Below are 14,253 nucleotides of genomic sequence, written 5' to 3'. Positions count from 1 at the left end.
AGGGCAACCAATCGCCCTCATCAAGAGTCTATTTTAGAGGATGTTTGAGAGGAAACAATGGTAAGGGAAGAGGGAGAGGCAACTCCACACGCACTTCCCCCGCAAATAACAAACAGTGACTTCCTTCCGCTACCCCGATCATTCCACTCCTGTAGGGGGACAGCTCTCTCAATTTCTCCCTGTCTGGAACACCATCACCTCAGACAAGTGGGCTTTACAAATTATCCAATATGGTTATTGCTTGGAATTTACAGACACTCCCCCAAATATTCTTCCACGATCACACGCAAATGCCACAGTAACATCTTACCATTCTAAAAAAATAAGTTCTCTCTCTGTTGGATAAAGGAGTGATAGAACCAGTCCCATTAAAACATCAAAGGACTTTGGTATACTCCCTGTACTTCTTAATTCCCAAAAAGGACAGCTCTTTCAGGCCTATACTAAGCTACCATGAACTAAATGTATACATTCAGTTGGACCACTTCCACATGGTCACTCTCCACCAAGTACTCCCGCTCCTTCAACAAGGTGACTTTCTGTCCACAATGGACTTAAAGGACGCCTATTTCCATATACCAATACATCCTGCTCACCGCAAATACCTCAGGTTTGTAGTAGCAGGCCTGCAGTATCAGTTCAAGGTGCTCCCATTCGGAGTAACTACCGCACCCAGAGTTTTCACCAAGGGCTTGGCAGTAGTCGCACCTCATCTTCGAAGACAACACATTCACGTGTTCCCATATCTGGATGACTGGCTCATAAAAGCCAGTTCACAGCAAAGCAGTTTCCGTCAGACTCACAAAACAGTGCAGTTGCTCCACGATCTTGGATTCACAGTAAACCTGTCCAAGTCCCATCTACAGCCATGCAACACGCAGCATATCTGGCAGCCTCAATAGATACAAAAAATGCTTTGGCCTACCTCAATCCGACCAGAATCCGCAACATGCAGACTCTACTCTGCCAGTTTCAGCCACAACACTCATTGCCAGATTGAGTGTTCATGCAGTTACTAGGGAGGATGGCGTCTTGCATACTAATAGTTCCTTACGCAAAACTTCACATGCGTCCCCTTCAGGAGTGCTTAGCACGCCACTTGAACCAGGATCCGGGTCTGTTATCAGATCTAGTGTTGGTGGATGGCCGCATCCATCGCTCTCTGCAGTGGTGGAATACACAAAACCTTCCAAAAGGGCGCCCCTTCATAGACCCGGTTCCACAGATAGTGCTAACAGCAGACGCATCGCTCACTGGTTTGGGAGTTCATCTCCTGACACATGCAATTCAGGGCATGTGGAGCCTGCTGCAAAAGCAGCTTCACATAAATCATCTAGAGCTGCTGCTAGCGATTTTTCTAGCGCTCAAAGCGTTTCAAGTTCATCTAGTAGGCAAAGCTGTCCTGATCTGTACAGACAACATCACAGCAATGTACTGCATACAAAAACACTACTAGCACAGACCTTCTGGGGATGGGCCATACGTCATAAAATGTTTCTCCTTGCAGAACACCTTCCAGGAGTAAACAATCAGATTGCAGATCTGCTAAGTCGTCAAAGACAACAGATCCACAAATGGGAACTCCACCCTCCAGTTCTCCTCCCATTCTTCCAAATGTGGGGTTTTCCAGACATAAATCTGTTCGCCACAAACCTAAACGCAAAATGCACAAGCTTCACATCCAGATATCCACACCCATTGTCCAAGGGCAATGCACTATGGATGAATTGGTCAGGGATATTTGCCTACGCTTTTCCACCTCTCCCATTCATTCCATTAGTGATTCAGAAGTTCAGACAGGCATCCCTGACATTAATCCTAGTTGCTCCCACATGGGCCCGACAACCTTGGTTCACAACCCTGTTGGAACTCTCAGTAGTTCCTCACCAAAAACTACCCCTCACTCCCAATCTTTTCACTCCGAGCCATGGAGAGATAAGACATTCAGATCCCAGCCATCTTAACGTTGTGATCTGGCACCTGAAATCTTAGAGTTTGGCTTCCTTAATCTTCTGCCAGACTGCATAAATATTATCAAAGAGGCTAGACTAGACGTCCTACCACAAGGGTGTGCTATGCAGCAAAGTGGAAGCGATTTGTAATATACTGCAACAACAATCAAATAGATCCACTGGACGCTTCAGTTCAAAACATAATTTGCTGTTTACTACATCTGCAGCTTTCCACTTTAGCATACTCTTCCATACGCTTACATCTTGCTGCAATAGCTGTATATCTACAGAACGGACAAGATCTGTCTCTTTTTAGAGTACCTGCCATTAAAGCATTTATGGAGGGACTTTAAATAATCATTCCTCCAAAACTTCCACCTGCTCCAGTGTGGAATCTCAATATTGTCCTCACCAGGCTAATGGGTCCACCCTTTGAGCCATTGCATAGATGTGTAATACAATTTCTCACTTGGAAGGTAGCTTTCTTCATAGATATCACATCTCTGAGGAGAGTTTAATAGCTCCAGGCACTAACCAGAGAAGAACCATTCTTACAAATACACCAAAACAAAGTGGTTCTTCAGACTTACCCAAAATTTTTACCAAAGGTCATTTCTGCCTTTCATATCAACCAATCTGTTGAGTTGCCTGTGTTCTTCCCTCGACCAGATTCTGTGGCACAACGTGCATTACACACTTCAGATGTGAAAAGATCAATTCTTTACTATATAGAAAGGACGAAACCTTTCCGCAAGACAAAACAACTATTTGTCACTTTTGCTCCACAACATAAAGGCAATCCTATATCAAAAACAGGCATTGCAAGGTGGATAGTCTAGTGCATTCAAATATGCTATGCAAAAGCGAAAAGAACACAAACAGTTCCCTCTAGAGCGCACTCCACACGCAAACTAGGGGCTTCTATGGCTTTCTTAGGAAATGTACCCATATATGGTATCTGCAAAGCGACAAGATGGTCTACACCTCACACATTCGCAAAACACTATAGTGTAGATGTGTTAGCAAGACAGCAAGCTAGTGTGGGCCAAGCAGTTTACCGTACACTATTTCAGACAACTGCAACAGCTACAGATTAGCCACCACTTTTGGAGATAGCTGCTTTATAGTCTATGCACGTTGAACAAAGGGGTTACCTCTGGGACCATAAATTCTATGAATTACTAAGGACGAAGGCCTAATTATTTTACCTCCGTCAGTTTTCAATATATGAACTGTGTTTCTTTTAACAACTTATATTAATGGGTAGACAAGCATCCATATATCTCTCAACTAGTGCAAAACATCCACAAAAATCACATCTACATATTCTTTCATGGATATGATTTACTTTATATTTTCTCCATTTTTTTAAATTCGTAATTCAAATGTCTGATGCACATATCTTCATCTTAGTACTTATGTATGTAGGGAAGAATATAGGTGAAGGGTTATCAAGTTACTAGGCCTATATCGGGGAACTTATATGGAATATAACAGTGGTTCATTCTGATTGCCAGGGGCAGGGCGTTCCAGATCCTAGGTGCTAGGCTGAAGAAGGTGCGGTTGTAGGTTTTCTTTTCTGAAATATTTGCTGTTTCAATAGCAGGGTGTTGGTGCTTCTCATAGTTATGCTACCGTCTGATAATGCCAGATTATTGGCTAGATACTTTGGTGTGTTGAAGTGCAGGGCTTTGTGTGTCATGCAGGCAATTTTTTGATGTGATCTTGCCTCATAAGGGAGCCAGTGCAGTGCCTTTAGATCAGGGGTGATGTGGTTCTTCTTTTTGGAGCCGCTGACGAGTCTTGCAGCCGCTTTGAGTGAGGCTCTTAGTGGAGCCAGTCTGGATCTCTGCAAGCCACATAGGGTTGTGTTTCCATAGTCTATTCTGGATATCACTAGTACTTGTACGGCTGTTTTTAGGTCATTCCCATAATCTTTTCTGGATATCACTAGAGCTTGTACAGCTGTTTTTAGGTCGTTGTTGTTGAGGAAGTGTTTCAGTTTTCTGAGAATGTTCATATGAAAGTTTGCTCCTTCTTACTAGCTATTCGCTGCCAATATTTCTTGACAGGTTCCCCTTAGGGGATAACCCATTACTACCTGGGATTTCTAATGACAGTGTGGCGAAGGGGTGGGTCATGCTTAGGGTTGAAAAACTTGGACACCTGTATGATATTAATGGCTTTAATACGTTTTAAAGTTTTCAAAACATGTTTACCCTTCCATTATTACAAGTACTTACAAGTTAGTGACTTTTTGTAAGATCACAGGGGCTTAATCTATAGCTGTGCATGAGATTATGACACATTTGCAAGAGATGCCCCGGAAACATTCGCCCAGCATACCAATACTTGTCAGGATAGAATCAATCCATGCGTTCAGCTCGCATGGAAGTGGAGCCGAATGTTGGAAATGGATATTACCTCTATAGCAATAAATGACAAATGTATAATGCTAAAAGATGCAGTATTCTCCATTAACTTAAAGCTCCAACAGTTTAGGACAATATGCATGCTATATTACACCCCGGAAAGGATAGCAGGATGGTAGGAGAAAGGTGGTGGTCGATTTCCTGGTGATAAGATGAAATGTCCTAAATGTGGAGTATATGCGGCTAATAATGTGCACATGTTTGCTAGGTGCCCTTTAATTTTGATATTTTAGGAGGGCATTAGACACGCCTGCAAAGTAATATTTCGCTTGGACTTAACTTTCACTGTACAGGAGATTATGATGGGATACAAAACAGACCCCAGCCCTGCACGGCGAGCATTACTCGCTGTCATATTAGTGACCGTTAGGCAAGGGCCTGGATTTCCTCAAAAACCTGTAGTACGGTGGAATGGTGGGCTATTACAATTAAGATTTTTGAGAGAGAGAGAAAGCTATGGCCAAATCCTGAGGTATACGATCATTGCTGAAATTGAAGGCCATTTGGCACAGAGTAATCAGGGATGAATTACACAATGTGATTTTCCTGTAATATCTTATATTCTACATCTTTTATATTTTGGATTGGTCTATGTAAATTATTTGTTTGTGAAGCTACCCTATCTTACCTATGGTGAATTTCTGTATGAATTATGATGATCTCCTTTGCGCTAATAAAAATTATATAAAAAAAAAAAGAGAAGGCGTTGAAATGCTCCCGAGACTATCTTTGATGAGTTGCAATAGTATTTAACCTATGTAGGAAGAGTATGTATCATAGGGCTGTATGTATGTAAATCCCAACTGTACATTCCAGAAAGTCTGGCCCAATGATTCCCGTTCCAAACTAGTAATCTGATGGAATCAATTGTACAAAAGTAATGGAATTAACACAGTGGTGACTTATTCCTGTCTTGAAGTAATTCATTTATAATTTGTGGATACAAAGTGGTAAATAATCAACTGAAAATAAAGCTGCACCTGTGGCTAATGAGTGTTCTTATGTTTCCTTTCACAGGTAATTTTAATAGAATTCTTACCAAAATATCCTATCTTCCGGCCAGACTGAAGAAGAGCATTCAATGTCTTTTACTGTAATCTGTCATTCCTACCCTTAGTGCCTTGTAGATGATTTTGGAAGAAGATGGATCTACTTTGCTGTGTTTCAAAACATGTTCTTTATATAAAATGTTAGACTATCCTCCTTGCTACATTATTTTCTTTTGTGTAAGAAGAGAACAATTTGCACATTTATTTTGTATGTTAAGTGAGGCTTCTGTGTTGCACTCGGACTTCTAACATGAATATAAATAGTTGCCACTAAGGATCTCTTATCAGTGCTGCTTGACACTCGTTCTGAGCTTGCTGCCTTATTAATTTCCATACCAACCATATGTTCTGGAATGTATGATCCCTTTAACTTCAGTCTTGCACTCCTAAGACTGCACCAGAAGAGAAATATCTGAGGGAAGCGTTCTGATCACACAACAGACCTGATGTGCTTGCGTGGGACTTGACATCAGCAGCACTGATTGGTCCTGCACTTTGCATAAACCATTATGTGTATTACGAAGGTTGCTTATTTTACGTACAAATGATTTGTAAATAATGCTTCTCTGCATTCTCTGTGATATGCCAATGTTTACAGAATGTGATATATAGCTCTGTTTTGCCAACACATCTGCTTAGTTTGCTGTAATTGAAGTGTCCAAGGATGCTTCACCAGGCCATTGTTCGTAAAGCCATAGGGAATTTGTACTGCACATAGGGCCAGATGCAGGGCAAAGTTGCACTTTGTAGTTAACATAGATAATTTAACCCATTTCTGTTTTGTTTTTGAGGTATGTACAGTACTGTATGCTCGCCACCGGCAATATGTCTTTCCTCCTTTGAAAATGTAACTGGAACATACTGTTCAAATGACACTTCTATTAAAAGTCACAAAAGGCCTGTTAGAAGAATACAAAGGACTGGCCCTAAAGAGCTAAATTACACAGCATTTGTATTGGGTTCACAGTTTGTAGCAAGTAAAGGTTTATATCCGTCATAGGAGTACTGCAGAGCCACCCAAGAAGACATTAGTATTTTTGATAACGCACCTATAATTATAGTACATACACCACAATGTACATATACAGTCAAAGTATTTACAGTATAAACTGTAATGGTCAAGAAGGACTGGCGTATGTGGTGATAGTGTATTGTAGCACAGGTAGGATGAAGCGTAACCCCTTTTTCTATATATATGTTCTAGCTTTCCTCTCAAATGTAGGCTTTGGATAATTAAAAGCTTGTTGCCCAGGAAGGATTTGCATATTTAACCCATTTATTTAACTGCAGTGTGTGATTTAAAAAAAAGTTTTTTTTTTTTTTTAAGTCAAGTGAAACTTTTGTATCTTGTTACCTTTCCTAGTAAACTGACTTTAGGGTCTGGCTGAGACAAAGGGAAACTTCTTAAATTAACTTATACTGCCTCAGGTGAATTGTAACTGTTAAATGCTTGTCTTTCTGTTGTGTGAAATTTGGTTTCCTAGCCCTCAACAGAAAGTCATGGTAACTTGCTGAACATGCTGTCCAGTTCTAACTCTTCGTGTTCGTAAGATTGAACATATTTAAAGTTATTCTGAAGGGTTGTTATGTAGACTGGTTGGTGTAGACATAAAAATATTTTGTCTGGAATTTTTTGTGCTGCCTGGTCGATTTGGAGGTAGTACAGGTTGTTCTTTAAATGTTTTGACAGATCAAACATTGCATGTTTTTGCTGATGTCCTTCAACAGTTATTTTGTGGTTGTTCATGGGGTTGTGGAAGTTACTACAGAAACAAGAATTGTCCACTTGATGAGTGACATTGTTGCAGAGTTTAGGGGGACTAGGTTGTCACCTTGTTAGAGCCAATTAAAGCAGTTAATACACTATTATTACATAAAGGAACCTGAATATTAATTTTGGTATGACTAGACATGCAAAATACTTTGACAGGAAGGGGCAAACATTTGCTTAAAAAAAGAAATAAAACTGAACAAACGTCATTCACTATTTAGGCATTTCAAACGTTATTTTTATATCTATTATCCGTTTAAACATAGCAGTTACAAACTGTTATTATAGCTGAAACAGTACTTGTGTCAGACCTTATACATAGTACTTTTCTTACTTTGTTGGTTGGTGACTGGCTTCCCATCTGTTTTTAATACGGGTGACAGGTTCCAGCTCTAGTTCTTGGAAGAGTGTTTGGAATGAAGTATTGGCGATCTGGTCTATATTTTCACTGGTCTCTTTACTTCCTTTTTGTGTGTCGTCTTTTAGTGCCCCTCAGCATTGTGATTTGGGAATTCAGTGTGACTGCTCCGATCTTTATGAAGTACTATTGTGAAAACATTGTTAGGACTCTAATTGGATGAAAGAAACAGTGTAATTGTTTTTTCAGAGTAATTATGCCTGAGACCAAAGGAAATTTGAAAACAGCGGAGTTTAAAACTTATTAGGTCAAGACAAAGAAATAAATTAACTACTTAGCCTTTGCTTCTCAAAAGGTAATGAAAGAGGAACCAGCCTTTGCAGCATGGAAGCATTTGAATTGCACACACAGTGTAAATTTAGAAGATAGAAATGTCATTTGAGGCATTACCATAAATTGATGTGTTTTTGACCATAGTAAGCAGCTAGCAGTGGAAGAGTTGCAATAACTGTTGCTGTCTTCTTTATAGGGTTGTGTCATTTGTTTTGTCAAACTTGTGAGCTGTCTGCTGTGACCTCGGAGTGCAATTGGGATTGGAAACTTTTTGTGATACTCCCTCGTCCACTAATTCTCAGAATGTTACCTCTATATTTTTCTGATCACAAAACTTCTTTGTGTACAGATGGTCTTTCAACCAGAACATTTCACATTTCTACCTCATTTTCCCCATATTGTCTCCTTTCATCTTCACAAAGTTAATACCTTTCTCACATTGTATAATTTTGTTGGTTGTCGTTTACGGTTTGAATAGGGCTGATGGCAGTTTAGTTAATGTATGCCAAATGGGGTTCGATGTGCAAATAATGTTGTGCTTCCTCATACACTAGGAATGATTACACTCTTTGGCAATTTGAAATAATTCAATGTCCTACTCTTTTACTATTTGTCCTGTTGACAATCATGGTTCACCTACTTAAGATTCCTTATCAATTTAACACTTTGCAAGTTGTCTACAAAGAAGATATCAATTTGACAAAATCCCAAATTGTCTAAAATTAACGTCTGCTTTAGGCTTCAATTACTGCTGTATTTTTTCGTTCTTTCTGATACAACATAAACCGCTGTGGACGAGCCTATAGTAAAAATGACCACTTGTCCATCAGGCAAGAGACTTACCATAGCAGGCTTCCACTGAGTAGTGGGCTTTACAAATGATATGATTGATTGATTGATTGTTTCATAGTCAAGGATACAAGGTACACAGAACCATCGCCCATCTGTTGCCCTGGAAAACTTTCTTTGACACATCACTGAGATCGAAACAATCTTTTGATACTCAGTTATTTTACGGTGGGACTTTTGTTGTGGAAATTGATTTGTGTTGCTATTAGTCTTTTTTTAATGACAGTGTCTTGGGGGAGTCCCATCACAGAGAAGCATGCAAGTGAACATAAAAACCACCATGAGCAATTGCCATGGACTGCTCAGGAGCACCAAAAATATTGTAATTGGAACAATTGTGGTTCTCAGAAAACATAATTAGCACCTCAATATACTTTGCAACAATGCATTGTTTTTGTTGTGCCTACTCTGGTTTGGTTCCACTGATGAGTTACAGATAATAAGTGTCTGCACAACTGATTTTCATATGTCCTTCATTTCCAATATTTTGTAGGTTTTTTCCCCTTGACTTGTAAGAAAGCGATCTAATGACTCTCATTGGAATATGAGAGGGAAATATATGTGTCTAGGAAAATAGTCCTGTGTCACATTTGCTACCTGATTACCAAAGTCACAATATTCTGCAACTTGATATCTTCTGATATGTTTCTCCCTTGTAGGTGAATAAGTAAAGGTTAACTGGCAAATCGTCCATAGGCATTGAATAGAACGTAAATGTTTTGTAACTGGAAAAAGGAAGTGCCTTGCTTGTTTCTAATAATTGTAGATTAAGTACTGAAAATGTAAAGAGAGGAAATCTGAATGTTTAGTTTTTCCAAATGTTTGCCCAGAAGAATTTGAGTGTGAAACATATCTCAAAACGTGTTGACCAGTCCCTTTTTGTTAATTTTGTAATTAATAATATTGTTGCTTTAATTATGTTTTTTACTGTGTTTTTGTATATGCTGAATGTTGTAGTTACAAAGTATTATTAAGACAGAAATACATATCGCAGATTTTCTGTTATTGTTTAGAAAACCGTTAATTGAGCATTAGGGAAGCAAGTAAAATCAGCAGCCTTCTAGCATATTAGGCTGTCTCATTAGATACTTTTTACATGCTTGTAGTTCTTCCTCCTGACTGTTTGTCAGGTCTCAGATAAAATCATCATTTATTATTTCAGTTTTCTTCTCAACGTTCAATTGATAATCCTTTATGATTAACACAGCGACACCATTTTATGTTGCTATTATGTTATGTGTCTGTGATTTATCAGATTGTTTTCAACTAATTAAGTTTGCTGAGTGAAAACTGAGTGTCTGGGGTTTGTGCTGGAAATATTAGTTCCACAGTCAAATTAGCCATACAAAATCCCACACTCCCCTTTGGATAACATTTTCATATGTATGTGTATTAGGGTCAATGGAAGCGTGTCAAAAAGGGCAAAGCTTATGCCAACTTGATAACACTAACATTTTAAGCAATAAGAGAAAGCTAAAACTGTGCAGATATTCAATGTATACTTTTTGACCATGATAATGTGCTTGTGGACGTTTGCTTTATTCTGTTCTGCAAAACACATTTTGTTTTCATATTGAAATTTGTTTCTATGTACTATTACTTGTAACTCAAATGTTTGAAAAACTGTACGATCTTTTCTTTGTTTTTTTTAACTATAGTCCTTACCATTTTTGGAATGTGTTTACAAGTAAAGAAAGCCACTTTTCATTATTTTTTAAGAGGACCTCATGCCTTGAACTATCAAAATAATGTTCTGTATGTGCTTTGTCTCAGGAGTTTGCCGCGTCCACTAATGGTGGTAAAGTTGGAGACTTAAATACAGTTAGACTTGTTTAATTGGATTGCAAACTGTTTCATTTTTATTCTTCGTGACAATAAAATGGCAGTGGGAATTGCACAGTCTTTAAGTTGTACTCGGGCAGAATGATCACATTTGCTTTTATGTTTTGGGGCAAATGGATGTGTTGCTGTCAAGTCACAATGTTGCATTGTGAAAAAATTTTTTTTTTATATATATATATATATATATATATATATATATATATATATATATATATATTGTGTCTCAAAGGCTTTAGCTATTCCAGGGTGCACTCAACAGCGCGCTACCTCGAAGGGCATTCACATTCTCGCCCCCACCATCCGGATAGTTAGGTTCGCCTGACGCGTTTCTGTGGTCCATTTCCACTTCATCAGAGGCGTTCTCCTGCATCCACTGAACTGCGCTTCTTTTAATGCACGCTCCATTGTTAATTACCATACGTGGGACAGGCTTAGTTCTTAATTGGTCCGCACAGCATGCTGGTCTTAGTAGTTCTTTGCGCTCCATTAGTTGTTCAGTTGATGCAGACATTAGAGATATTGTTTAAATCCTTCGTAGGATCAGATTCGTGAGAGCGAGTTATTTAACACAACACGTGCTGTGCTGACAGGAGTAGGAAAGTTCCTCTACCTCAGCCGCTCGATTCTTTGAGCCGGTGAATCCTGCACGGGAAAGCCTCCCGTGTTCATATTATATATATATATATATATATATATATTATATATATTACAACCGACAGTCGTTCTCCTCTCTCTCCCAACAGAACGATATCCAGGCCACAAATCGATTCAAAAAGTGTTTTATTCACACACGCACTCGACACGAAAATATATACTTTTAAGTCCAAGTACGCTCCTTCCTCTTGACTGATGCAGTCTGTAAATTTCAGATTACAATCATTTCGGTTAAGAGCTGCTACATAGTGATCCAATTCCTCCCTCGACCCCATCCAAATTATGAAGAGGTCGTCAATGTAGCGAGCCCACAACAAAAAAAATATATATATATAAGATTTTACGCTTTGTTAGTTTGAGGACCATTTGATTTTAGTAACCATTTGACCTCAGTGGACAGTGGGTCTCCACTCCAGGAATATGTTTTACTAGCATTGCCTTAAAACAGTTTGGGTTATAACATTTGCAGTTCAATGGAGATTATCTTTTTCTGATTACACTATTTAAAATGTGTATTACTACTTAGTAAAACCATCTCTCACAAGTTAATTTGTATATTTGCGGGTGCATTGGAAAAATATAGATTCCTTGTTAGCCCACTCAGTTTTCACATTTAAATAATAATAAGTAAATTTATAAAGCGCCTGGTTACACTAGGCTAGGGTGTCCCCGCGCTACGGTACAGACCTAGCAGCACCCCCAAATTACCAGCATTACACACCCCACCCGGAAAAACAGCCTTGGCCTAGACTACAGGAAAGAGATGTGTTTTCAACTCCTTGCGGAACGCCACCTCTGACGCCTCCAGCAGGAGCATCAACGGAAGTCTGTTCCACTGTTGTGCTGCCAGAAAACGAAAGGAGCGTCCTCACATCCTCGCTCTTCTGATCTTAGGAACCTTAACCTGCCCCATGCCGCTAGATCTTAATTGCCGGGTAGGGTTATACAGGGTTAGCAGGTTGTGGAGATAGATGGGCCCTTTACCTGTATAATCCAGTGGCTAACACAAAGGGCTTCAAACAGGATTCGTTCCCTAATCTGCAGCCAATGCAAAGTGTCCAGGGCCCTCTTAAAAAAGGCTCTCTTAGGCAACCTCAAAACCAGGCGCGCAGCCGCGTTCTGTATACATTGCAGCCTTTGGATTCACCCAGCATTAGCTCCCAGATAGAGGAACTAACCATAGTCCAGCCTCGATGTCACTGAGGTATGGACCATGGCTTTCCTGGCTATGGTCGGTAGCAGGTCCAGGGTCTTCCTAAGTCCCCGCAGGATTCCAAAACATGTACCTGCGACTCATCTTGTGTGGTGCTCAAACGAGATCTTGGTGTCAAGCCATACCCCCAGATTCCTCACTTGTTCACTCGGCGTGGGTAAAGGACCCAACGCCTGTGGCCACCAAGCCGATGTCCACACTTCCCTACGATCAACTCCTCCGTTTTGTTTCCATTCAATTTGAGGCAGTTATTGGCCATCCAGAGCGCCAAATCCTGCAGACATGTTGTAAAGTTACTTGCTGCCTTCCCATCTTGTTGCGTCAAAAACACAACCTGTTGAGTGTTTTCTGCATAGGACACGACTTCCACCCCAAATTTTTCCGTGATCTCAGCCACCGGTGCTACATAAAGATTAAATAGAGTCGGGCTGCGAATGGACCCCTGTGGCACCCCCTGTTTCAGCCTGATGTCTTTTGACCGATGGGGTCAATGTGCCACCTGTAAACTACGGTCTTGCATAAAGGACTCCAACCTTTCCTAAGCCTTACCAACCACCCCTCCCTTTCTAAGACACTGTAGTAGTGTATGATGAGCTACAGTGTCAAATGCTGCACTTAAGTCCAATAGAATTAAGGCCGCTGTCTGTCCCACATCCACATATTTCCATTTGGTCTCAGTTGACAAGAGCAGAGCCGTTTCGGTCGAATGGGATGCACGGAAGCCTGATTGGGTGGGGTGGAGCAAGTTGTGAATACTTGCTCCACCCCTGGGCCGTTAGTTGGTTGTTAGCAACCTTCTCCGCGATCTTTGCAAAGTAGGGTAGAAGCGAGATAGGCCGCAGGTTATCCAGTTGCTCCATGCTAGCATTGGGCTTTTGTCTCAGAGGGAGAATCACTGCTTCCGTCCATTTTCTTGGCACCTTGCCTGTGTTAAAGGAGAGCTATAACAGGTGCCTGATATAAGACTCGAGGGCCCCAATGCTGCCTCGGTGCAGAATCTTTAGGGGAACCAGATTTGATCCTGGCAGCTATCTTGCTTAAGGTATCCTGCGAGGGGACGCTATAGGCATCCAAACAATCTGTCCCGATTATATTACTCGGTGCCTCATTGACCATGCACCCTTCCCTGGCTGCAGCAGGGAAGGTGGAGTAAATCTTCTCCACCTTTTCATTGAAGAAATCTGCCACCCGATTACAGGACTCTGATTCTACCAAGGGTTCCACAATGCATGATAAGGTGGATATTTCTTTAAAAACGGTAAATAACTCCTTAACGGAGTTTTCCGCTCTCTCTATCCTCCCCTTGTAGTAGGATGCTCTAGTCTTATTAATTAGGGCATGATAGCCCTTGAGACTGGCTTTGTATTCACTCCTGCCTATAGCTGAGAACCCTTTTCTCAAGCGTCTCTCAAGCATGCAGCCTTTTCCTTCCTCAATTCCTCCCCAAACCATGGGGCAGATTTATTTGTCTCACTGGCCCTTTAACCAACCAGGGTGCGTTGCTATCGAGTGCCTCCGTGATGCGTCTATCTAGGGCCTCGCAGGCTGACTCAATATCCAGACCGCCCTGAGGCCCGCCTTGTACAAGGGCCCTGTTAAAGTTCTCTGATGAAAAGCCTGCCCACCTCCTACGCTTTTCCTTAGTTTTCACCTTCTCCTGTATTTTTACTACAGGCACATTCACCTTAAAGGAGATCATAAAATGGTCTGACCATACAACAGGTAACGGGGGTTCTATTTCTAGGGCCTCCCAGTTTGCAAAAATATGGTCAAGTAAGTGGCCCAGGTAGTGTGTTGGGA

General features: G+C 40.6%; 1 protein-coding gene across 1 annotated transcript in view; it reads left to right on the top strand.

The window, feature by feature from the left end:
• Positions 1 to 10,585, top strand: part of LOC144752171 (cysteine-rich hydrophobic domain-containing protein 1-like) — a 282,315-nt gene extending 271,730 nt beyond the window's left edge. The window contains exon 6 of the mRNA XM_078640100.1: positions 5,402 to 10,585. Within this exon, the coding sequence (XP_078496226.1) occupies positions 5,402 to 5,452 (51 nt within the window). The 3' untranslated portion in view covers positions 5,453 to 10,585. The remainder of the gene's footprint in view (positions 1 to 5,401) is intronic.
• Positions 10,586 to 14,253: the final 3,668 nt, after the last annotated feature.

The sequence above is a fragment of the Lissotriton helveticus genome, chromosome 4_2 (genome assembly GCF_964261635.1).
Source record: "Lissotriton helveticus chromosome 4_2, aLisHel1.1, whole genome shotgun sequence".
NCBI lineage: Eukaryota > Metazoa > Chordata > Amphibia > Caudata > Salamandridae > Lissotriton > Lissotriton helveticus.
The sequence above is the reverse complement of the archived record's forward strand: the minus strand, read 5'-3'. Positions and strand labels throughout refer to the sequence as shown.